General features: G+C 39.2%; 1 protein-coding gene across 1 annotated transcript in view; it reads right to left on the bottom strand.

Annotated features, from left to right (window-relative positions):
• LOC130926924 (glypican-6-like) overlaps positions 1 to 27,601 on the bottom strand; it is a 199,086-nt gene that overhangs the window by 30,891 nt on the left and 140,594 nt on the right. The window contains exon 7 of the mRNA XM_057852250.1: positions 27,189 to 27,218. Within this exon, the coding sequence (XP_057708233.1) occupies positions 27,189 to 27,218 (30 nt within the window). The remainder of the gene's footprint in view (positions 1 to 27,188; positions 27,219 to 27,601) is intronic.

Genomic DNA, 27,601 nt, shown 5'->3' with positions numbered 1-27,601 from the left:
CTTGCACAATTAGTGGTTGACTAAATATTTATTTGCCCCACTGTATATGTGTTCACTCACATTTTAAAAATATCGTATTCCACTGTATCACTTTAAGCAAACCAGCAGTGTTGTTGGATTTCTAGTATGCAGATAGCCTTCCATACGTCTTTTGTCATCCTAACCTCATTTAAGCCTCAAAGTGCAATTGATCACGTCTTCACTCAGATGACAAATTGCCATTTTCTCCCGTTTATGTCGTTTTACATGCAGTTCACATAGGTCATATTCATTTTTGTGTTTTACATAGTATCGCCTCAAACTATCCGTTAGGTTCCGTGACAGCAACCCCAATAGGGTCCATCACTGTGAAGAAAATGCACCACATGAAGATCCTGCGGCGAGGAAATAAAAATGACAGAATATTGATGAAACAGTGGTGAGTTGGCACTTGTGACTTGCCCGGGGCTACAACAGTGAAAGTTTGAACAAGGGGGATGATTAAAGAGAAGCTGTGCTCCGTGGAGAACAGAGCCGTCATCAGTGGGCCACGTGGAGTGAGCTCCCCCGGGTAGAAGACAGCCAGAAGTGTTAAAGGGCCAATGTGCATCATTAGCGCAATGACTGCTATGAATGATCTACTTGCAGGACCTGGTAGTGCAATGTAGGTGCTGATTAGGACTACAACGACATCACTGACCTATCAGATGGCATGCGTTTACCTCACTAAATGGTGTTAACTCCTTCACTGCCATTCGCCGACATTTTGTCTAAAACAAAAAATATGAGTGTAACCGTCTGACCTAGGTTATTCTTGGTGCCCTATGCCAATATACTTTCATTCACTAAGCATTGAACATATAGTCCATTTAAAGGCACATGCATAGGGGGCGGCGGGAGATTGACAGGCGGATCCGCGAGTCCGCATCACTGCAGACGCTGCACCGGTCCGTTGTGGTAAAGAAGGAGCTGAGCCAAAAGGCGAAGCTCTCGATTTACCGGTCGATCTACGTTCCTACCCTCACCTATGGTCACGAGCTGTGGGTCGTGACCGAAAGAACAAGATCCCGGATACAAGCGGCCGAAATGAGTTTCCTCCGCAGGGTGTCCAGGCTCTCCCTTAGAGATAGGGTGAGAAGCCTGGTCATCCGTGAGGGACTTGGTGTCGAGCCGCTACTTCCTCCGCATTGAGAGGAGCCAGTTGAGGTGGCTCGGGCATCTGGTTCGGATGCCTCCTGGACGCCTCCCTGGAGAGGTGTTCCGGGCATGTCCCACCGGCGGGAGGCCCCGGGATCGACCCAGGACACACCGGAGAGACTATGTCGCTCGGCTGGCCTGGGAACGCCTTGGAATCCTGCCGGAGGAGCTGGCTGAAGTGGCTGAGGAGAGGGAAGTCTGGGCTTCCCTGCTAAAGCTGCTGCCCCTGCAACCCGACCCCGGACTAAGCGGTAGATAATGGATGGATGGATGGCGCAGAAGATGCTTGAGCACCTGACCCTTTGCCCCTACATGCCCAAAGTGCCCCTTTTGACTGGGCTTATTATTTTTTTGTGCGTATGTGTGTGCCGGCCTACTGTGCAGACGTGCCACTGAATACTTTACTTGAACACCGAAAACACCTTTAAAAAAAAAAAAAAAAAAAATGTCTGTATGCTGCTAAGCCGCCGCATAAAACACACGTTTTTCCTTTGTGACCTGGGTGTGTGGTGAGGAGTCCGAAGACATCTGGTGGTAATAAAAAATCTGGTGGCTGTAGGCAACCATATTTGTCCGTTCTCTTAACATTATCTAGAAAGGTACACATCTTTTACTTCTCGTTTATTTTAACCTAAATTTAAAATTTGCAATCCGTCCCTTTATTCAAATTTCTGTGATTCCGGTGTTTGTATGAATCTTAATGTGATAATTTGGTAATTGAATTTCTATATATTTTCTGGTAAAATTTATACTTTTGTATTGTTCCCGCTAGTCACCCTTGTTAAGTGTCTTCTCTCTCTCTTCACAACAATATTGAAAAAGAAGGAAAATTAAGAAAGCTTTAAAAATAAAAGTCACAGGGGAATCAGATTTTTTAAATTTAAAATTTATATTTCATTATTTAGACATGCCTCGTAAAGAAATTAGGTTGAGGGATTTAAAAAAAAAAAAAAAAAAAAAAGGAGGTGGTTGAGGCTGCTAAAGGCAGTGGATCCCTAATCAGCTGGGTGGAGTGCACAATAGGTAAGAAAAACACAGTTTGCAAGGATATTCAGGTATAAAATCCAACAATTCTTAACACAATTACAATGTTATTGTTCTATAACATTTTATGTCATTCATTTATTTATTATTAGGTGCTAGAGTTGTCAAATATGGATAATAATGAAATAATAATAGTTTTGGGGAAAAAAACTGCTGATGGTGGCTCAGTGAACATCTGATGTGGATTATTCTCAGATGAACAACAAGTTGAGAAAAAAAAGCTTTGATATGGAGGTTGAAGGAAAAAAAGAGGCAAAGACTGACTGAGTCACAACCAGAAAGTGTTGATGACAGTGTTGATTTCTATTGACTATTCCCCCTCCCAATTAAAGTCTGTCACAGTCACAACCAATTATACTGTAGAGCTGGTTTAAATGAAAGTTATATTGTTGTAAGGTGTATTAAATTCTTGTTCACGTGCCCCTTTTGATCTATGAGCAATAGCCTCTCCATCGGTCTCTGCATGGCCCTGTTCATGTATCATAAATAAAACAGTCACAGATGTATTTACTCTTTACTCATGCAATGTAGTGTAATTTAGTCACTAAATCTCACCTCAAATATCTTTGAATAGAAAACACATGGCCACTTTATTTAAATGTCAGTGCAATATCGAGTGTAAGAAAAGAGACATATTGTCTGCTTGTGCTTTACTCCCGCAGTCAATGCATTTTTGTTACAGTGGATTTTTTTTTTTTATTACTATTTTGTGAATATGTTTTCTTGTAGTATTTATCCTCTCTGAAAAAATATTATTGTAACTTCCAGGGTCACTTAAAGCAGTTGTGTCTTTGTGTCTGTGTGATTGTAATACACTGCTCCCAGGTGGCAGAGTCACACAAACCAGAGAGCTGTATACAAAGGATTCAATTCTTGACATGCTTATAAATTATATTATAAAATATCTTTTATACAGTTAAACATTATCAAGTGCTATTTTACTCATTAAAAAAACACATGAAAATGTGTTTTGTTGTTGTTTGCGGAGGAGGTTGGAATGGATTCATGCCATCCCCCCCCCCCCCCCCCATTTCAATGTTCCAAGATAATTTTAAGTATTAGTTTGTTGATTTATAAGCGTGAATTATTTAAACTCTGATTAAGGCACTCTTGTAATTAAAAAATCAATAGGACTGTCACTCAGACTGAAGTTTGATATTGTTTTTATCTTTTGATATTTATTGTTGGTCGAACATTTAAGCGTGCGGTAAAACAATGACTTACCAAAGAAAGTACTTCTACTTTGAAGTAGAACATTAGGTGGAGTTGACCTTTAACGTGGACTATTGTGAGTTAAAAGAAAACTCAAATCAACGGGGTTATTGATTTTTTTTTTATTGGCATTACGGGAAAAAATCTGTTTGTTTTTCATTTTTTTATTTTTACCTCCACCATATTATGTTGGATGTGAATCAAAATCAATAGGCTGTCATGTTTGATAAGGGACAATCATCTAGGGAAATTTGTTGAAAATTTATCGTTGTGACTTGGAAGGTGTACCACTATACCGATTTAAAATATGACCTTAGTGTCTGATTCAAGCTTTTGTTGGATATCATTTCCTTTAAAATCAATCAACTTCTTTGTTTGATACATAACAATGAGGCATGGATCTTTTTTCCCAGGACAAGGTCGTGCATTAGAACACTAGCCACCGAAAAAGACACAATGTCAAAGGAAGGGTAAATATGTGTGATTCCATTTTTTGTAAGGCTTTTCATTTTTGCTATTGTAACACTATGCATTCTGTTATTCGGTATTATCAGTAGTCATTTTTTTTTAATTCCTCAGGTTGTTTGGATGAAGCAAAGAAATCTGATATAAATTTTACACATTTGTCAACTCAAAATAATTACTCTAGCTCCAAAACCTAACCAATGGTTTCAGTTCAATACAGAATGTGCTTTAACTGCGGGACTCTCAATTCTCAGTACCCAGGCAAGCAAAGTGCTGCACACCCTGGTTCCAATTATCAAGCGTATGCTTATTGACGCCGGTAAGAGCATTTTAGTGGAGTCGGTGTGTTGACTTCACAAAAGCATGATTCAATTTGCAAAGCCAAGTAAAACGGGAGTATGTGATCACATTTATCAATGGCTCGCAACTTGTGTATAAGGTAATGTTGTCATTTTTACTAAGCAGACTTAGTTATGTGTTTTTCCACTAGTCACTTTCTCTCTTTATGGTACTCATTGTCTGGCTGATATCCTTTGGCCAACATTTAATGGGGTAAGCATTGTGACGGCAATACTCTTAACAAATATACTGTATGTATGAATACAGCGGTACCTCGACGTACGAACACGTTGGCATATTATTCTTTTGACATCTGACGTAAAATTTGACTTGTCATTTGTCTCGACATACTGTATGACGACATGCTCGAAATATGACAATTTACAACATCATCACAATTACATTGCGGTCCTTCAAGACGGCTGCACGGCAGATTTTCTTGTGAGAGAAATCAGCATGGGTCCCAAGAAGGTTAGTGCAGGTGGTGAAAAAAGAAAAATATGATGCAAACCATTGAAATTAAGATAGAAATAATCGAAAAATATAAGAGTGGTGTGCGCGTCAATGAACTGGCTCGACAATACGGCCGGAATATGTTTACGATCTTGACGGGCCTCCTCCGACCTTCGTTCGCCAGGCTTTACAAGTTAAGGTGATGCCACTTTATATGGGTGTTTTCATATAATTTTAGCAATAACCATAAAAACATACCCCAGCTTTAAAGATCCCACAGTCTTATTAATTTTATGAGTGTTTGAATTATTGCCTGTTATCATTCACAGAGTATTTTTAGAGTGCCCGGAGGGAGGTCTCAGTCTGTCCCGTACTTTGTTATTGTTCTTCTTGGTGAGGACAATAACTAAAATTAGAACTCGTCCATTATTGGAGAACAGATCAGAATGAAATTTGGCAGGTGCATCCTAGAGATGTGTTTGAATCGATTCACAGAGCTTTTTTTTTTAATAATTTTTTTTGTAGTTTCTGGGCTGATTAATTAGATGAATCAATTGCGAAATTAAATTTTCTACACCTCAGTTATTCGTGAATGAATATGAATGAATGAATATTTTCGGGATGTATACGCACTGATATACAAAGCACAATTCTTTTTTTTTGTCTCTTATTTCTCAAGGCTGATTAATTACATTAATTATTTGTGGACTTATTTTTGCCTGTAGGTTCTGAGTCAGCCCATAGAGGGCATTCGAGGTTCAGTTGTGCTTTTCATTTCTCTGAGTGGATGGGACTTTAGGGAGCGAGCAGGGCAGTCGTAGTTTATTTTGAACTTTTTTTTTTTTTTATATGAAAAACATGTTTTTCAATGTTAATGCAAACATGTATAAATGTTATGTGTTCCAAATGAAGTATCATGATTATCATCTTTTCATAAATATATGTAAATGTTTAATTATATATTATTTATATATTTTTTTGAATTATTTTTGTCTATTTTATTTATTGGGAGGGTCCAGTTACTGCTCCATCAAAGGATGCATTTTTTCTCCCCAGATTTTCATTTTTTTTATCTTTCTTTCTTTCTTTCTTTCTTAATAGTCTTAGAAATAATCTCTGTTTTTTTTTTTTTTTTTTTTTTTTTTTTTTAAGTAATCATTTAATAGTTTTTTTTTTTAGAGACCAATTCAGTTCATGAACAGCCTGTGAATGCTCGTGTTTCAGTGCCATTGAGTGCGCAAAAGGTCCACGCCATTTTGACTTGGAGGGATGGCAGCTATCATTTGATGCCAGCTTCTCGCAGTCAAAATAGGTTTGACGTCTACGTTGTAAATGGTAGCCAATGAATTAGTTAAAATGTCTAACTTTCAGCATTCATGTGGCAAATAAAAATGCGAACTCACAGGTGGTTAGTCTGCAAAAGGAAATGATGACTTCCCCCATTTGGCCAGTCGTTAATTTCCAAGGAATTGGAGGTAAAATGACTTGAAATAAACCTCTCTTAGTCAGGAAAGTGCAACCATTAAATCAGCCACCACATTTACCACATGTGCTCTTGGTTCCAAGTTATTTCTTGTGGTCTGTGAAGAAGCATGTTAGAATCTTTGGAATCTCCATAATTACATGGCCCGCTAGGTGCAACAACCTACTTCGCTTCCATTAAACTGGATCCAGTGCAAGAATTTGCGAGTGGCTTGACACAGCATTACTGTATATTTCTGGGCTGCAGCTTATAATGTCAGGGTCAAGATGTTTGGGAAAGGAGTGGTTGGGTCCATTTTTTTTTCTTGCCCTGACTTCACAAACCACATTTGGATGTTTTATACGGGTTTTCCTGCTGAGCAATGGAGAGAAGATTGAAAGAAATTGAGGGATATAACTAATTTGAAATTTAAACGTAGGGCCTTATTAATCCCTTAGGAAATTTTTAGGTTGGCTAACTTTGTTTTGTTTTTTTTCGGTAAGAAAGTGGCTGTTACTATGGTCATGTACAGGATGTGGCCACAATGCCCAGACAGGGTGGCTGTTATTTCTCCATGAAAATATTCATTGCCATTGACAGCGATGGAATCCATTTGAATTGGTGATCATTTGCAGGCAGCCGCTACTGGTTTAGATGGATTCTATCTCGATCGTAGTCAATGGCAGCAAATTAATTCAGGAGTTAACTCATTTACCCCTTGCTCCTCCCAAGTGAACTCATAAGTTTAAATCTAATGGATTCCTATGATCTTAACAGGCAGCAAATGAGTTAACTCATGTGTCAACTGAAGCCCAAAGTATACCGGGTGCGGTGGCGGTGCGGGTCTGGCAAGATATAGCGGCGGAGCCAATCCATTTTCATTCTATCCAATTGTTCAAGTATACCGGCCATGTCAGTGCTCTGGATTGACTGCGTACCATTTCCGGCATGCCAGAGCCCGCCGGATGGTTTGGGCTATTTTCTATTTTTGCCGGAGACGCATCCGTCAAAATGGGCGGAGCCAGGCCTGCAGTCAACAGCCTAGGTGCTTATTCACGGTTTAAACACCAGCAGACATGGACGAAGAACGCTTCATCATGTAGGGGGAAAGTCACAAAGTGATTTATGATGCAGCAAATCAATTTTATAAGAACTTAAAAAATAAGCTGCATGGTGTCTTATTTTATGTGTTTTCCTGGCAAAGATATTAACACACGACGTGCTGACAACTACGTTTTTTATTAACACACGGCGATTAAAAAAAAAAAAAAAAAAAAAAATCCACAACCTGTGGCTCTCGGTCACTCCAGCGTCACATGAACAAAACAACATCACCGTTGCGTGCACTTCTGGGTGGCTCGGAAAATGTTCAATCAGAATATTACACATGGGACACCGTAGCAGAAGCTGTGAGATTAGTTTTTATGCAAGCTATGTAATTTAAAACAGTAATTAAATAGTGTCACAAACTCGTGGTAAAAGCAAAAAAAAAAAAAAAACGGGAAAAAATATTCAATCAAGTCCACCTCTCTCTCTCTTCTCTGTTGAGTACAGACTCCGCGTGTTTGTCGTTGTTTTTAATGCCACATTATCACGCGCCATCAAGCGAGAGCTTTCAACGGGATGGGGTTGCCGGACTGCAGCTGTGCGTAGCCGGTATGTTTTGCCAATTTATGATGTACTGCGGAGCACGCAGTCAACACGAAGCTGTGCCGCACACGCACTGCAACCGTGTCCAGTATACTTTGGCCTTTATTCATTGCCAGCCCCTGCCAAATGATTGGGCGTCAATTGCTGTCAGTGGCAAAAATTGTTTTTAAACGTACCACAGTTCTTTTTCTCAGATAGTCCTCTTTTGTAAATGTGAACGCGCATCTGAACTTTAGTTCGGACCAAACAAATGAACTCTGGTTCGCTCAAAAATCATGGCTCTTGGTTCACTTTATGTGCAGCGTCTCAGCTTGGAGCTGCGATGCTCCAGGCTGTGATGCTACACGCAGGGCATCCTTGAAAATGGAAGTATAGTGCGCACACTATTCAAAACCAAGAATGGGAAGATGACAGACGGTTAACCATGGCCAAATGTTTTTTGTGCTGCGCTTATCAGTTGCATTTGATACACAGAATTGTTTGTAATGTGGGAGTTGTGTTTTGCATGCTCTTTCTAAATGCACCGTGTGAGAGTGACAGTAGCTGAGACAGGCAGAGCCTCTCGAGGCGGCTGTTGCGTGAGTCTTGCTCTCCTGGAAGTAGCGACACTTTGACAGACTAAAAAGTGATATCGCACCTGTGTGACTTGGGGTACCACTCGGTTCCCTTTCGTGGTTTAATTTTCCCCAATGCAATTTTTATATACTCGAGTTCGCTCGACTTTGAGTCGGGAGGGAGCAATACCGTCGCTGGCCTAGCGGCTACTACATTTATTTTACATTACGTGCAGTGTCACAGCACCACTCTGTGCCATTCCACACTCCCTCTCTTCCGAAGAGGGAGGTATTTTCTCTTTTATTTGTCCAATCAATGAGTGCACCTTTCGTTCTCGTGATGCTACTCAGAAAGATCGGTGGTCCAGTGCGAATGCTGAACCTTTTCAACAAGGTTCATTCGCTGCTCAGCCTTCAAAGCGTACAGACGCACTCTGAGCTCCTGAAGCACAGTTTTGATGTATGTTCCATGCCTGAATGTGCGTCTTTAGTTGTATGGGGGACGGGAAACTGATAAGCATATGCTTCATCTCGTCCGCCTTTGTCTTCTTCTTCGGTTCCTTCGGGCAAATCATATCACATTTTGTAATTGTTAATGATTGTCAATGATACCGATGAAGATGACAATAACCCCCCCCCCCCCCCCCCCCCAAAAAAAAAAAAAAAAGGCATTTGCATGTGTTGTTTAGAGGTACAGTAGCTCTCTAATTGGATCCTGGACCTCTTGGTCTAATGTGGAAGCGCCCTAAATCACTACCTGTCCCTCACAGTTCAAATGAATGGGATGTTGATCAGCGCCAATAACTAATGAGTTAACACATTCACAGCCAGCACCTCACAGTTTAGCTGGATTGGACGTCTATCGCTGTCAGTGACTTTGTCACATAATGAGATGTGTTGAACTGATCTTTATTGCTGCTCACATCATAGTTACGTTTCATTGAATGACCTTTTAGGGCTGCCAAAATTAACCAACTACTTGATAACGAATGGAGTTCTAGCAAATAATAGACACCTTATTTTATAGATGGATTGTTGGAAAAAAAGGTAAAATCCTCTTTTTTCAGCCTCTTTTTGAAATGTATTTGTTTCTTAGTATTATTATTCTTGTTTTTTCTTATTTTCCCTTGTCCTTTTCAGTTGCTTAGACATGGAGAATAGGAATCTAAGTGTCTTCAAAAGCTGAACAGTTTTAATTTCCACATGGGAGTTTGGTGTACTCCTGTGATTGTTTATATTGTGTTGTTTATTTAGAGAAAGCAGATGGACAGAAACGGGTTTTGTCAACCACTTAAAAGCAAATATTCTCATATACATGTATTTCCTCTGCCAGTAGATGAAACATACGGAAGCGGAGCCTGTGTATTTTGTTCCGTATATCAGTTTGTCTGCCCGTCTGTCTGTCTGTCTGTCTGTATGTTTGTGTGGGGATTTCTGGTCTTTCATTTTTTCTTTTAATAAAAAAAAATGTTATATGTAAATTGTTCATTTATAATTTATGAAAAACAGAAAGGGGAAAACAGTAAATATCTCTGTTTCTTTTAATCTGAGAAACAAAAATAAATAAAACAAAATATTTCTTTTATATTTTTTGTTTAAGGAAAAAAATCATTTAAGGTAAATGTTAAATAGAGACCACCTTATAATGCATTTATCTACATGTTGACAAATGTACAGTGATCCCTCACTACTTCACGCTTCAAACTTCGCGGCCACAGTCCATCGCGTAGTTTTTTTTTTTAATTAAAAAAAAAAACAAAAAAAAAACACAGATGAGCTGTCCCAAGCATGGTCTCACGCTCGCTCCCTCCCTCCTCTTTGTTCGTCAGAGAGTGAACTGGAGTTGCTTATTAATGTAAACGACGATTGACAGACAGTTAAGCTTTGATCTGGCCAGAGACTTGACCTTCAAAGGGCCGCATGTGTCAAACATCGTTTAACTTTTTAAACAGTTGCTGTGGCAACTCACTGTGTGTAAGTGAGCAGCCGGAGCGGGATTGAGCGACACTCAATGAAGCATTTAATAAAGACAAGCATTTAATTTTTTTTTTTTTTTAAAAACTTTTTTTAAATGGATTGGGCGTCTACTTTTTTCTTGTTTGACAATAATTCTGTCGTAGCAAGAACATGTTCAAAACATATCAGAATTATTACATTTAAAGTGCTTAAAAACCATTTATTAAAAAACATATACATAAAAATTTATTTGAATTATACTTTGAGGAAAAAGGTAAAAAAAACAACCAACATGTCTTATATGTACTGTATCTCATTCCAATGATAGATCTGAATAAATACATTGAAAAAGAAAAAAAATCCCCATTAACCGCGAAAAACGTGGGATCACTGTATTTTATTTTTTCAAAGGGGAAAAAAACAAATATTCTCAAATTTCTGTATTCCTTGAACTTTCATTTAGGCCTAAAGACATTTTAATTTTTTTAATGATTGTTTTTAGGGAGAAACAAAGTCTATGCGTATGATTTTCTTAAATGTGCCGCACAAGATGATGTGCCAAGCCTGTATAGACCCCTTGTCCTTCTCGGTCTGGCACCTATGCGATAGACAAATCACTGATTTTGGGAGAAGTAATGTGTCTAGGTCAGTGCACTCGTACACCAGTATTGTTTAAATTGAGGTTAAGGGTGTCTGTGACAAATATTGCCAGAAGTGAACCATCCATCCCCATAAAAGAACTGGACTCTATTTTGTGTGTTAAATGTGTAGGTCTTGGCCAAAACAAATAATTGCATAGCTGGATGACATATCTCTCTAGCAATTATAAGTCAATAAAAAAGGTATTTTTACACCTGCGCTTTCTGCAGTTCCTTATTTTGTACAAAACTATTTGTTTAACTGCCATTATGCAGCAAAGGTATATCTTAAATATTTATTTTGACTAGAGGCCAGAGTGCAGCCCATCTTTATGTTTAGATATTGCTTTTAGGAACATGTGTTTTATATTTTTCAACACAAAGCATCTGGTTAAGTGTGGGTGGTGTGGCACCAGGGGTGAGTAGCTTAGTTTTAATGGGGTTGGGAGAAAAAAAACCCGCAGTGACACAGAACTTCAGTCGGAGATAAAGTTTTATCGTTAATGAGAAAAACTATCCAGAAAGTAACAATAATAAAAGACTGAAAAACATATGTGCTTGACTTGTTAATCCTCGGACATCTTCACATCTATCAAGTGAACCCACAACGTTTTTTTGAGAACTGCCTGGCAGTGTGCGTCTCTTTTGAATTGTTTGTCTGTTTGGAGTTTCAAATTGCAGTGGTGAGCTTGGACAAACCTTGGGGTGTGTGCCTAAATACATGTTGGATACCCGCTGTTGATTGTTTACCGACAATCCCCTCATCCCGTGGTACGAAAAATGTTTAACATGGCAAAACATGGCAAGGAGGCAGTGAGCGAGCAACTGCAGTAAATTATATCTCTACAATGAAAAAGGAGCTATAATTTGTCTGCAATGATAGCTTTTACCACTGGTGTGAGGTCACAATCATCAAGCTCAGACCATGCTCGCAAAAAAATAAGAATGAATACTCTAAAGTCTAAAAAAAAAAAAAAAATAACTGGACCAGAACTTTCTTAAAAATACGCCTCAGAGCCAAAATGTTAAAGGTGACCTTTAGTCAAAATGGATTTGAGTTTGTCATCTGTGAGCTGGATTGTGATTGATATTTCAAAATGGTGATAGTGTAACATCACATTGGAATAACGTACCACAGGTAACACGTCCCGTTTGCTCATTAATATTCATGACGTTAGCAACTCTTCCTTGGAAGGGTCAAACTCGTGTTTGTCCCTCATGCTAGATGGATGTATATAGTGTACGAATGAGATGTTTACTGAGCTAAACCTACCAACTCTTTCCGAAAATGATGTCCCCGGTGCATAGTTCACTGGTAAAGATGTGGAAGAACATACACATGTTCAGCTAAAGAGATGGTTGAGTGTCGAGGGCTGAAAAAGATGGGAAAAAGAGCTGACCTGATCCAGAGGTAGATTTTTTTATCGACACCTTTTTCTTGTGTGCATTGCCTTGCGCCACTGACTATGACGTTCTCCTGTTTCAACAAGCTATCCTTTACCACCATATGCCCAGTCATATATTATATCCTCTGGTGATCTTACGTCTCTGACTATTCTTGGGGTAATTTATATTGCTATTTTAGTGTAGCGATCGCATATGCTACTCAGTGACAGCGGAAGAACACATTTAATTTTTTCACAAATAAAAAATATTAATTCTGTTAATTTGTTTACACTTCCTCCTTACTAAGGTTGTTTCTTTACAACAGAAAAGGTAAAGCTGTTAAATCTAGAGCCTACCTCTAGGCATTCACAGGCTTACTACAAAAAGCTAAAGGCTAATTTATTTAAATATCTGTATTTTAGAAAAATAGGCCGACATGACTATTGTGATACATACTGTAAATATAATCTTTATTTTTTTTCCAGGTCATTCATTTCTAGACAGAAGCAGCAAGGCAAAACGCCACGCTAAAATAATAAGTAAAAATAGCAAAATAGCTTACTTCTTAGGGCCAGGCTGTGGCAGGCAATTGATCAGGATTGTCATCTGTAGGACCATGGCCCCCAATAAAATGTTCACTGCTTATGAAGGTGAATGGCTTCACCTTGCTGGCGTTAAACAGTTTTTTTGGACGTCCGCACAAGTTGATCCATTGTTCACATTTTTTACCTCTGAGTTTTTGGCTTCGAGAAACATATGAAGAAAACATTTTTCATAGGTGGATGGTCGTTATTTCTACAGTTGTTTCTACAAGTTCCATACCAGCAGTGTTTACTCGGCATGTTTTTTTTTTTTTTTTAATTTTTTTTTTAAGATTAATGGCAGAAAACAAGGGTTGTATACGAGTGCGCTTCTATGTACCTATTTATGATGGCGACGTCACGCAGCATTGCCGTATAAAATTAGCATTCGTGCGGTACGCTATTTATTATGCAAGTACTTGTCCACTTTGTGCTTCCTCCACATTGGTAGCTAACGAGTTAAATAAGTGCGAAAAAGTGTTAAAGTGACATGTTAATCAAAATTGTCGTGTTAATGCTTGTAAACACTTCCCTAGGTCCCTGAAGTGGACATACAGTGGGGCAAATAAGTATTTAGTCAACCACTAATTGTGCAAGTTCTCCCACTTGAAAATATTAGAGAGGCCTGTAATTGTCAACATGGGTAAACCTCAACCATGAGAGACAGAATGTGGAAAAAAAAACAGAAAATCACATTGTTTGATTTTTAAAGACTTTATTTGCAAATCATTGTCGGAAATAAGTATTTGGTCAACACCAAAAGTTCATCTCAATACTTTGTTATGTACCCTTTGTTGGAAATAACAGAGGCCAAACGTTTTCTGTAACTCTTCACAAGCTTTCACACACTGTTGCCGGTATTTTGGCCCATTCCTCCATGCAGATCTCCTCTAGAGCAGTGATGTTTTGGGACTGTCGTTGGGCAACACAGATTTTCAACTCCCTCCACAGATTTTCTATGGTGTTGAGATCTGGAGACTGGCTTGGCCACTCCAGGACCTTGAAATGCTTCTTACGAAGCCACTCCTTTGTTGCCCTGGCTGTGTGTTTGGAATCATTGTCATGCTGAAAAACCCAGCCACGTCTCATCTTCAATGTCCTTTCTGATGGAAGGAGATTTTCATTCAAAATCTCTTGATACATGGCCCCATTCATTCTTTCCTTTACACAGAGCAGTCGTCCTGGTCCTTTTGCAGAAAAACAGCCCCAAAGCATGATGTTTTCACCCTCATGCTTCACAGCGGGTTTGGTGTTCATCGGATGCAATTCAGTATTCTTTCTCCTCCAAACAAGAGAACCTGTGTTTCTACCAAAAAGTTATATTTTGGTTTCATCTGACCATAACACAATCTCCCAGTCCTCTTCTGGATCATCCAAATGCTCTCTAGCGAACCGCAGACGGGCCTGGACGTGTACTGGCTTCAGCAGGGGTACACGTCTGGCAGTGCAGGAGTTGAGTCCCTGGCGGCGCATTGTGTTACTGATAGTAGCCTTTGTTACTGTGGTCCTAACTCTCTGTAGGTCATTCAGTAGGTCCCCACTGTGGTTCTGGGATTTTTGCTCACAGTTCTTGATATCATTTTGACGCCACGGAGTGAGATCGTGCATGAAATCCCAGATCGAGATTTTCAGTGGTCTTGTATGTCTTCCATTTTCTAATAATTGCTCCCACAGTTGATTTCTTTACACCAAGCATTTTAGCTATTGCAGATTCAGTCTTCCCAACCTGGTGCAGGTCTACAATTTTGTCTCTGGTGTCCATCGACAGCTCTTTGGTCTTGGCCACAGTGGAGTTTGGAGTGTGACTGACTGAGATTGTGGACAGGTGTCTTTTATACCGATAATGAGTTAAAACAGGTGCCATTAATACAGGTAACGATTGGAGCCTCGTTAGACCTCGTTAGAAGACGTTAGACCACTTTGACAGCCAAAAATCTTGCTTGTTTGTTGGTGACCAAATACTTATTTTCCACTCTAATTTGGAAATAAATTCTTTAAAAATCAAACAATGTGATTTTCTGTTTTTTTCCCCCACATTCTGTCTCTCATGGTTGAGGTTTACCCATGTTGACAATTACAGGCTTCTCTAATCTTTTCAAGTAGGAGAACTTGCACAATTGGCAGTTGACTTAATACTTATTTGCCCCACTGTATATCATCGCTAATGGCAAGCAATGAGTCAAGGTCAGACTATTTAAATGATAAAATCCCAATAATCTACAGTCTAGTGACTTTTTGTGTCACCAATTACTTTTTCAAACAACGCCAGACTGCGTATTTTACAAAAGGACACAAAAGACCTTTAAATCTCTCAATTGCAAAATTAAACACTCCCCACTTTATCTATAATGCGGCTCTCAATTTAACAGTCTGTTTTGCCTTTACACCTGCTTTGGACTTGCAATGATCTAATTTTTTTGGCCGGACTTACGGGGTGTGCGTGCTCTGACAGAATGTCAAGCAATTAAAGCATCACGGCTCATTGAGCTGGAGGTAGACACCGCTACCTAAACCCCACCCACCTGCCATTCCTCCCGTATCCCTTCACTAACAAATGTCTGGCTGAACATCCACACAAGACGTTCTCATCAAAGGGCAAGCTGAACTCGTGTCAACTTTTCACAAGGCGGAACAGCATCACTGTCTTGGATAATTATTGTGCATTGGTACGTAAAGGGAGAAAACAAAGATGCGCTTCACATACGGAATCCGTTTTTTACCCCTGATGCAACACGAACATTCTACTACACTAATGATTGCACAAAGCAGCTGCTGGACTGTTTGACACGTAATTTGTAATGGAAACAAAGACGCAGAAAACAATAACAGGATGTCATATTCTCCTCAAAGAGCTGAAACTGACACTGCAATTCAACTTCTCCATCCTTTTATGTCGAGCGCAAATAGGGAATATCCTGGTAAAAGCTTTCAACTACAGCATTTGCAGACGGAATACAATACCATGTTGTGTTTTAATGGAAAAAGCTAACAGAGGGAAAAGATAGGTGTAATTTTGCTCCAAGGGCTAGGATAATTGGGTAAGGTGTAGAGTGTAAGGCAGGGGTGCCCATTACGTTGATCAGGTTTGACCAGTCGATCGCAACGCTAGTGTAGGTAGCTCGCGGCAGGAAATAAAAAAAGTTTTTTTAAAAATTTATTATTATTATTATTATTTTTTGTATATTTAAAAATATTTTGTTTTATTTTTTTAATCCCCCCACTGTTAAGGTTTCCTGGCACAGCCAGACTATTCTCCCTATATTTTTCAAACACTGTGAGAAATAGTCTGGGACCCAGCCCATTAATGGCCTCTCGAGCAAGGTACAAAATCAATCGTCCAATCAGATTCGTTTATTTGCGTGATGTGTTCTTAACGAGTAACGTCACTCTTGCGCGCCGAAAGTCGTCTCTACAACAACACAGATGGCGAACGGGAGAGCCGAGAATATGTTCCAATCCGTGGTAAAACCAGTTTTAAATGACCAAAAACACATCGAAACAAGTCATTCACAACAGTCAACATGGCTCGCGCTAGCCATGTTGAATAAACTTCTCCGTTCTCCTCTAACGCTAATTACTTGTCGTTTTAACAACGTCACGTCTGCCCGTCGCTGATTGGTCCACTCCGCTGTCTGTTTGCCGTGGCTTGCTCCGCCCTCGGAATTTGATCCGCCGGACGGTCGCCAGACTCAATCGCTGGAACAGCGGTCAGTCTGGTATACCAGGCAACTGTTAAGGTAGATCGTGCAAAGTTGTCTGAGTAGATGTTGGAGCAAAAAACAGTGGGCACCCCTCGTGTAAGACATGTAAAGGTTAAGGTAAAGTTAAGGTACCTAATTTGGATAGACAGGTACATAGTCGGCATTTACAGTAGTAACTTGTGTAGGATAGCATGGGTTGTGTAGAGCAGTGGTCACCAACCGCTGATATGGATCCGTGGCGCATATGCTATCAGGCCGCACAGAAATAATAATTTATTAATCACCACATTCTGGCCTGTGCTTCTTGACACACCAATCCGTCTGCCTACTCTATTGACAAGTCCGAGTAGAGAAATGTAGTCATCACCTTCTAGCGGTGGCCGCCATTACTGGTGTGTTAACACACCTCAGTAACAGCCTAACGTCGGTCAATGTAAACAGTAACGCTAGCTGCCTGCTGCTGGCGGCACACCTAAGCAATCTAGGACAGGGTATTTGAGGTCGTTTTCCTTGGACTAGTCAATAGAGATCATACATAATAAAACTGGATAGGAGGTCATCATAGAAATCGATTGGAGCTAGCATCTATTTTTTGTAGGGCTGTCAAACGATTAAAATTTTTAATCAAGTTAATCACAACTTAAAAATGAATTAATTGTAATTAATTGCAATTCAAACCATCTCTAAAATATGCCATATTTTTCTGTAAATTATTGTTGAAATGGAAAGGTAAGACACGAGACGGATAGGTACATTGAACATACTGTACATAAGTACTGTATTTGTTTATTATAACAATAAATCCACAAGATGGCATTACCATTGTTAACATTCTTTCTGTAAAAGGGATCCACGGATAGAAAGACTTGTAGTTCTTAAAAGATAAATTTGAGTGCAAGTTATTAATATTGAAACCCCTCTTAATGTTTTAATAAAATTTGTAAAATTTTAAATAAAAAAATAAACTAGTAGCTCGCCATTGTTGACGTCGCCGAGCGGTGACGTCACATGGGCTCCCTGCCGTTCTTCCACAGTGGCTTTAACTATGTAAAGTAGTGATTGAAATACACCACAAGGTGTCAATGGCAAGTTTTTAAATTACTTAGAAATCAAGCCAATGAGTGTGTTTTTTCCCTCAACTGACGCTGTAGTTCCCTGTTTACTTGTCCATCCATTGTACTTCACCGTCATTTGAGTGCTGGCTTTACAACGTACGAGACCGCTGATGTTTGTATATTGTGACTAAATATTACCATCCAGTGTATTTGTCGAGCTAAATGACAGCTAAACAAAATGTTTGAATGGTTTGTCCCAAGTCTGAGCCTCATTAGTACAGATTGAAATGCTTTCTTTTTGTGAACATTATTTTTTTGAGGGATAGGAATATTATTTTTGCTGTGCTTTTACTAAATGATACTTATGTTTGTTGTGAAGGACTTGCCGAAGCTTATGCCAATAAACGGCGCGGTCCAATGAATCCCTGTGTCCACTCGCCTTTCTCTGCCTCTTAGCTCTCAATGTGCAAAAAACGGCATCAGTGTATTCTGTTTGAGGCAATGCATGAGCGGGCCATTCCGCGCATGCGTTAAATGCATCACATATTTTAACGTAATTAATTTAAAAAAATAATTACCGCCCGTGAACGCGATAAATTTGACAGCACTTTTTTATATCTATGTCTGCTTGTCCTCGATAATGACTATGATGTTGGCGCAACATATTCGTTCCCGGAAATAATAAGCCCACACGCTAGCGACGATGACTGGAAAACTATCGTCTTTGGACAGCTTTTTATGGGGAAAAGGCCACCTGACAAGAGAGATGAGAAGCCTACGCCAAGTCTCTGCAAAATATGTGGCCAAAAGTAAGCAAACGGGGCAATGAAGCTTTCAAAGCTGCTTCGGCACATAGAGACAAAGCATCCTGGAATAATGTATAAGCCTTTAGAATTTTTGAAACAAAAAAGCGTAAGCATGAAGGACAGAAACAATTAGTGAGGGCCAACACATCAACAAAAGCGAATGCACTGAGCGCATAATACCTCGTGGCAAACTGTAATGCTAAAGCCAAGAAACCTTTCACGATTGGAGAAGAAATTATTATGCCTGCGACCAAGGATATTTGCAGTTTTAGGACAGACTGCTGTGCTGTTAATCAAGGTTGATTCAGCAGCTGATGAGTTACATTTTCCCTGCACTTAGCGTTCGTTTTTAGCCCCGTCGTGTTATTTTATATCTAATGTATTTTTTGCCGGTCCATGAAAAAAAGGCCCATATCACACTAGTCCATGGTGAAATCAAGGTTGGGGACAAATGGAGTAGAGTAGAAGAAGCTATGTTTTGTAAAAGTTGGTGTGTAGAATTTTAGATCGAGGGGTAGTTCGCCAAGTAGGCTGGCGGAAAAAGGATGTGTGTCGGAGGATGTGTGTATACTTGGAGTATTTGGTAGGTAGGCAAGGAGTGGTGGATGAGTCTGCTTATAGGTCAGGTAGGACGGTAGATTTAATTAAGCTAAAATTAAAGGGTGAACTCAACATTTTTAGGAACTGGGACTTCACTTTAAGTAAATACAGTGGGGCAAATAAGTATTTAGTCAACCACTAATTGTGCAAGTTCTCCCACTTGAAAATATTAGAGAGGCCTGTAATTGTCAACATGGGTAAACCTCAACCATGAGAGACAGAATGTGGAAAAAAAAAACAGAAAATCACATTGTTTGATTTGTAAAGAATTTATTTGCAAATCATGGTGGAAAATAAGTATTTGGTCAATACCAAAAGTTCATTTCAATTCTGTGTTATGTACCCTTTGTTGGCAATAACGGAGGCCAAACGTTTTCTGTAACTCTTCACAAGCTTTTCACACACTGTTGCTGGTATTTTGGCCCATTCCTCCATGCAGATCTCCTCTAGAGCAGTGATGTTAGGGGCTGTCGTTGGGCAACACAGACTTTCAACTCCCTCCACACATTTTCTGGAGACTGGCTAGGCCACTCCAGGACCTTGCAATGCTTCTTACGAAGCCACTCCTTTGTTGCCCTGGCTGTGCGTTTGGGATCATTGTCTTGTTGAAAGACCCAGCCACATCTCATCTTCAATGCCCTTGCTGATGGAAGGAGATTTTCACTCAAAATCTCTTGATACATGGCCCCATTCATTCTTTCCTTTACACAGAACAGTCGTCCTGGTCCCTTGGCAGAAAATCAGCCCCAAAGCATGATGTTTCCACCCCCATGCTTCACAGTGGTTATGGTGTTCTTCGGATGCAATTTAGTATTCTTACTCCTCCAAACACCAGAACCTGTGTTTCTACCAAAAAGTTATATTTTGGTTTCATCTGACCATAACACATTCAGACGGGCCTGGACGTGTACTGGCTTCAGCAGGGGGACACGTCTTGCAGTGCAGGATTTGAGTCCCTGGCGGCACATTGTGTTACTGATAGTAGCCTTTGTTACTGTGGTCCCAGCTCTCTGTAGGTCATTCACTAGGTCCCCCTGTGCGGTTCTGGGATTTTTGTTCACCGTTCTTGTTATCATTTTGACGCTATGGGGTAAGATCTTGCATGGAGCCCCAGATTGAGGGAGATTATCAGTGTTCTTGTATGTCTTCCCTTTTCTAATAATTGCTCCCACAGTTGATTTCTTTACACCAAGAGTTTTACCTATTGCAGATCCAGTCTTCCCAGCATAGTGCAGGTCTACAATTTTGTCTCTGGTGTCCTTCGACAGCTCTTTGGTCTTGGCCATAGTGGAGTTTGGAGTGTGACTGACTGAAGTTGTGGACGGGTGTCTTTTATACCGATAATGAGTTAAAACAGGTGCCATTAATACAGGTAAGAGTGGAGCATCGTTAGAACTGGTTAGACCTCATTAGAAGAAGTTAGACCTCTTTGACAGCCAGAAATGTTGCTTGTTTGTAATTGACCAAATACTTATTTACTGCTCTAATTTGGAAATACATTCTTTAAAAATCAAACAATGTGATTTTCTGTTTTATTTTTCCACATTCTGTCTCTCATGGTTGAGGTCTACCCATGTTGACAATTACAGGCTTCTCTAATCTTTACATGTAGGAGAACTTGCACAATTGGTGGTTGACTAAATACTTAATGCCCCACTGTATATAATACATTGTTCCAAGCTGGGCCACCAAAGTGTCAGCGAAGGGCACAAACAACTGAGCTAAACATCCTGGATTACTGTTTAGATATCAGTGCACTGTTTTGAAGACATCAGAAGTGAGCGTTAGTCCACACAAGTTATCATTTATAACTCATTCAGAAATGTAAGTATGGCCCACAACCTTGTTAATGCAAGGTAATTCAACTCATTTCATCAAGTTTACAAATTAACTTGATGAAATGAGTTAGGGATACTTAAAATAAATTACATAAAAGAACATGACTCTACTTAAAATAACTGTAGTTAGTATGACTGATAGAAAGTTTTATCTTTTACAGTGTCACTGTTTCTGGAAGTATCAGCAAATCTCATTTAATGCTCATTTTAATGCCACTTTAAACTAGTTCAATACTCATGCCCCACTGCAGATAGTTCCACACACAAATTGCAAGCGTCAAACAATGAATATTTTTAATGGTTGAAAATATGAATGCAACTTAAACGCAACCGACTGCTTGATGCAACTTCTGTTCCAGTGAGAACACAAGGCTCAGGAAGGCCATGCATGCATGGAGGAGAGCGAGGAAAAAAACACCAGCAGCCGATGGGTATATTTCTTAGCCCTAAAATTAGCAACCAGAGTAGCTACCGGTACAACAGAGTGATTCCTGGGCTTAAGATAACATAACTCTTGTGGGAAGCAAAACTGAGAAGGATAAACACCCATACTCTCACAAAACACATCCAGAAAAAAGACAGTACAATCATGAAAAAAACTGCAAATCACCCACGGGAAGACTTAGTGCATATGCTTTACTTTCTCTTTTTTTCCAACCACTAGTATTTAAATGTACATTTCCCAGTCTCCTTGCGCCGGCAATAAGAAGCAGTCAACGGTAAAGCATAGAACGTCACCTCTGCGCCCACACTCGCACACAAAATCAAATTTTGATTCGGATAAATAATGTATAAAAAGTCACGTTTATATAATTTTTAATGCCTACAACATTTAATTGAATGGTTTTTAATGCTTTGTAAGGCCTGAATTTCAACAAAATCCATTTAATGACTTTTAATGCTTTTTAATGACTCGTATGAACCCTGAGTGTAGGGTAGAAGGTATGTGAATGGGTAGATTCGTGACTAAGTAGAAGGTAATTTATCAATGAATTAGTGGATTGGTGCAGTACTGGGCAAGAATGTGGGTAGACCAGTCAACAGGTTGGCTCGTAGAGTGGTAGAAAGGTGCAGTCAGATTGTCATTTCAGATAGTAGGTATAGGTTTGTCATGTTGTAAAAGATTGAAGACTGAATAAGGTATTAGTAGTTGTAGTATTGTTGTGCAGAAGACTACACTATCTGGGACCAAGACTTGCCCAAAACCCGATCTCATTGAAACCAAGGCAAAACCCTGACAAGACCAAATCCTTAAAATGTGGTCTTGAGACTGACCTTATTCTAGAGAGTGGTTTTGGGAGTTACAAGACTGCTAGGTAAAATATGGTATTGGAAGGAAGATTGAATTTGCAAAACAGTACGTGTATGTCTGACTGTTATATTGACAACTAGGTTGGGTAATACTGTATATAGTTTAGGATTATAGGTTGATGTTTATGATAGTGTGTATGGTACAGTCAGATACTGGTTAGGGTGGGGTATTGGAAGGTAAAAGTGATGTCTTTGAAGACCACAGGTAAGACGGTAAGGAAGCTTGGTGTGTGTCTAGAGTTGCCATATATTACGTATATAATATACAATATTCTAACTAAACAGTATAAATGAATGGGAAGTCCTCCACTGTGTGACTTTGGGGACAGTTTCAAGTATATCCTGGCTTAATATCCCGTCCTTGCTGTTATTAACGTTAGCTGTTTAATATTTAGCAGCTGGAGCTAAGCCACCAGAGTGAGTTCACAGCAGATGTGCATGGTATTTCAAATATGACCTCAAACACCTCCGCCAACATTAAAAACAATTTCGGCATCACTAACTAACTTCAATATTTTCCACCAAATGACTCACTACAAAAATGAAGGTCATGTTTGATGGCTTGAATATAACTGTTGGTTGTGATATGATGATAGCATCAGACTCCAGGTTTTAGACTGATTCAATTACAATATGATGATGTGTCACCTAAAGCTTGACAGCCTTGCTATTTCCAGCATTTGAGTGAGTCCACTTCACATATATGACTCTCCCTGTCTGTTCCTGCAATTTCTCGTCTGAATGCAGGCTGATTATTCATGAGCGGCCCCCGCGTGCCTGCCTGGCCACCTGCCCGCTTCACTGTACCATTAGAGCAGCTGCTGAGAGCCATGCTCTGTCAGGCCAGGTCACCTCCTGATTTGTTGTTCGTTCTATTACCCATGTTGGACAGGGAATATTTCCAGAATAGATAGGTTAATTGAGGAAGGTTTGTGATGAGGATCCCTCACCACGTAAGGACGCGCTGGCATATGGTCCAGCCATCCTTGATGAGTTAATGACTTTGAGTTAACGGCTGAAGCAGTAGCCGGTTATAAAAAGCGAAATATTTTCAAACTTTCATATGATCTCATGGGTGATGCTGCTTATCACAAGAATCACTGTTTGCTTTGTTCCTAGGTAATATGTCGACTCTGTATGGACTTTATTGATCCCACAATGGAGAAATTCAGAAGAGCACGCAGAGAAGGGCTGCTGGGGGACCTCATTATTCAGCGCCCCATTTACGCAGGTGGAAAAGGGAAAATCAAAAGGTGCATGTGGGTAAAAAGAAACTCCCACACTTGTCTCAGAGCACTGTGTGGAATTAGGAGGGGGGGAACATCTCCACAAATATGCAACAGTATGAATAAAACATTACACTATAACTCATCAGATTTCCACATGTAGGATAGGAGGTATTGCTGCTTTTAAGTTTCAGGAGCTACTAGTACCAAGTACTAAAATGACCTGAATTGGCCTAATATTAATATTAATATTGTTGTTGTTGTACATATTTTGGTTGTATTTTTAATTTGGAAAAAATAAGGTAAATAAATAATTTACTCCTTACCTTTTACACCTTTGGCAAAAGAAGCATTTCAGAGTTGGTCATGTGTTGTCATTTTTTCCCTTCCTTCTTGTGAGGCACTTAAATGTTCTTCCGCAATATTTAACCATAAACTTCACTATCAGTTGACAAGACAGCTCCTACGGACATTGTGCCATGGCTTCCCGTAGGGGGCCGGGCCACGCAGAGCATCATGGCAGCTTTCAAACACACGCTGCGTTCTAACGCCGAATTTAGGTGGAAATTGAAACGGGACAAAAGTTTTAGTGAATACAAGCTGGCAGGACTGTCCCAAAAGTGATTTGGTCGAGGATTCAAAGTAGTTATTATATTAAATAGCAACGTGCATGCACTTTGAAACATGAAAACAATGAAATGAATGGAGAAAATTGCGTAACTTTAGCTTAAACTATTTACATAAATTGAATGATAACTGCCCGTTTTTTTTTTTTTTTTCTTGCTTTAAACCAAGATTCTACACTGTTTTACGTTCATATCTATAGAAATTCTGGGATTTACACATTTATTTCCAAGAGTTTTCAATTTAATAATTTGTTTTGTGATGGCCTCTGTTGGATTTTGTATCCATACTCAATAGCATAACTTCACATTCAAATAATGAGGTAATATTCGGCCAACTGCCCGTTTTTGGCAAGAAACTAGTAATTTAGACAGTTGTATAGAGTTCATTTTGCCTACACTTATTGCCTGGGATAAAAGAAAGGTTTTGACGAATAGTAATTTAGACATTTCTGCGTCCATAAAAAAAAAAAAAAAAAAAAATTCAACTTTTACGTGTTTTATTTTATGTAACATATCAATCTCATACCGATGAGGGCCAGATAGCCGACAAGACATGCAGAGACAATAGTGACATCGGAATTCAACCTAAATAAGTGGTGATTGTATATATAAAAATGCAAAATTTGCTTGTCTGAGTACAGTCCCTGACAAAAGTCTTGTCGCTTATCCATTTTGTAGAAACAATTGCTGATAACCTGACTTTTAAATATTCATTTGGTTTCAGAAATGGCTCATATGACGCTAAGTCCCTCCCAAATGATGCTGAATGTAAGAAAATATATTTGTTTCACTGAAAAAAGAATTATCATTTAATGAAGACATAAAGGTCAGATTTTTGCAAGACAAAAGTTTTGTCGCCTACAGAAAGTATTGTGAAAATTGAACAAAAAATGTACTTCAAACACAAATATATGTTACATAGCATAGGCGAATTAAGTAGTTGTGCTGTGAGATCCAAATTTAATATTTTGCATGACTTCCATGGGCTTGAAGGACTGCATCCATGCGGTTCGGCAAGGATTCATAAAATGTATTAAGTCATCAGGATCATCAAAGAAAGCAGTCTTGCATGCCTCCCAGAGTTCATCAACATTCATGGGTTTCGTCTTCCATGCTTCCTCTTTCATCCTACCCCAGACATGCTCAATGATGTTCATGTCTGGTGACTGGGCTTACCAGTCCTGGAGGATCTTGATCTTCTTTGCCTTGAGGGACTTTGAGGTAGAGATTAAAGTATGCCATGGAGCACCATCCTGCTGCAGAATTTGTCCCTTTTTATGGTCTCTCGCACACCCCCATTCTGGATGTAACCCCAGACCATGATTTTGCCACCACCAAACTTCACTGTTTCCTGAGTGAATCTCAGATCCATGCAGGCTCCAGTAGGTCTCCTGCAATATTTGCGGCGACTGTGGTGTAATTCAGTGGAAGATTCATCTGAAAAATCAACCTTTTTCCACCTTTCCAGCGTCCATCCTTTTGGCAGGCTGTGGGCCTTGGCAAATGCCACACGTTTTTTTTTTTTTAATTGTCTGCACCCTGAGAAATCTGCAGGGTGGAAGGCAACATAAATAGTCTGAAATATCAACAAATCTTAGCTGCATCTTACATTCCTAACCATAAAAAGAGACAAATTCTGCAGCAGAATGGTGCTCCATCGCATCCTTCAACCTCTACCTCAAAGTTCCCCAAGGGAAAGAAGATCAAGATCCTCCAGGACTGGCCAGCTCAGTCACCAGCCATGAACATCAGTGAGCATGTCTGGGGTAGGATGAAATAGGAAGCATGGAAGATGAAAGCCAAGAATGTTGATGAATTCTGGGAGGCATGCAAGAATGATTTTTTTTTTTTTTTTTTTTGTGTGTTCCTGAGGACTTCATCAATAAATTGTATGAATCCTTGCCGAACCGCATGGATGCAGTCCTTCAAGCCCATGGAAGTCATACAAAATATTAAATTTGGATCTCACAGCACCACTACTTAATTCACTTATGTTATGTAACATATTTTTGCATTTGAGGTACATTTTTTGTTCAATTTTCACACTACTTTCTGTAGGCGACAAAACTTTTGTCTTGCCAAAATTGGACCCTTATGTCTTCATTAAATGATAAATCTTTTTCAGTGAAACAGATATATTTTTGTACATTCAACATCATATGGGAAGGTCTTAGCTTTCATATGAGCCATTTCTGAAACCAATTGAATAATTAAAAGTCAGGTTATGAGCAATTGTTTCTACAAAATGGATAAGCGACAAGACTTTTGTCAGGGACTGTAGAATTAAGATGATTCTGCATGCTTTCTCTAAGTATTAAGTCTCTGATGTGAAAATTGAGTGATTTAATAGCTGTTGAAAACGTATGTCAAAATTGCACAAAAAAAAAAAAGAAAAAGTCGCTATTTTGATCAAAAAAGTACATGATATGTTAAATATTGCTATTGATCCTTAAAATGTAAGTGTTTATCTCTGCATTTTGTGATTTTTGTGCATCTGGTGTAAAATCTGAAAATTTTATAACCACTTTGTTTTGTTATACTTATATAAAAATAACTTATCTGGATTTTTATAAGAGAACGACTTTGATTTTTTTTTTTTTATTCTGCTGCTCATGGAGACTCATGGTTTTAGGTCACAAGCGGCTTTGGTTTTGAAAATATTTGAATTTTACATTTTTGAAAATAGGCCCACTACGGAGCGGCCCCGAGCCCCATTTCCCGCCAACTGATAGTGAAATCTATAATTTCATATTAAAAAAACATGCACGCTAGTTTATTTAAAGATTTTAAATTGACCTCCTGTATGAATGTACAAAGTAAGTACGGTATGTAGTTTGATTTCACTAATTGTGCTTTTTCGTGGAACCAGTCCAGGGGATATCCTGCTTTTTACACAAACTAATCTGTGATAGGCTTGTTTTATTTGCAATCCTGATGAGGGCAAGCACTATAGAAAATCAGGGGATGAATGGTAAACACTGTTATCAAAACAGAGGTTCTGACCAGTACAAAAAACATCGTGAATGTTCATGAACTGACCATTTTTCTTTGTAGTCTTTAAATAATGCTTCAAATGCCCACTACCAAACAGAAAAGAAGAAAATCTTACACTGTGTTGCATGGTATTCCAAATAATCCTCTGGTTTGCAGCAGAAAGAAACAGAAAAAACAAATTCACTTAATTAACTGTGTAGGTGTACAAGTGGGAGCACAAAATCCAGAGAAGACATTGGAAAGCAAAAAATGGTGAATGCCCATATGAAAATGCAATTAGCATTCAATCAAACAAGCAAATTATATGACGTTAACTGACAAAGTATAAAAAGATTTGAGTTTTTAACTTGTTTGCTGAAATTGACAGCAACAGACATTCAATGCATTTAAACTGAGAGAGGCTGGCAGCGAATGATGGCCACCCACTTTAAATGGATTGGACGTCCGCTATCAGTAGCATGTGTAAAACATTGGGCGACACAAGTATTTCCAGCGAATACGAGCACTCCCTTAGCTTCCTTTAGCTGT

The sequence above is a fragment of the Corythoichthys intestinalis genome, chromosome 12, assembly GCF_030265065.1.
Source record: "Corythoichthys intestinalis isolate RoL2023-P3 chromosome 12, ASM3026506v1, whole genome shotgun sequence".
NCBI classification, from domain to species: domain Eukaryota; kingdom Metazoa; phylum Chordata; class Actinopteri; order Syngnathiformes; family Syngnathidae; genus Corythoichthys; species Corythoichthys intestinalis.
The sequence above is the reverse complement of the archived record's forward strand: the minus strand, read 5'-3'. Positions and strand labels throughout refer to the sequence as shown.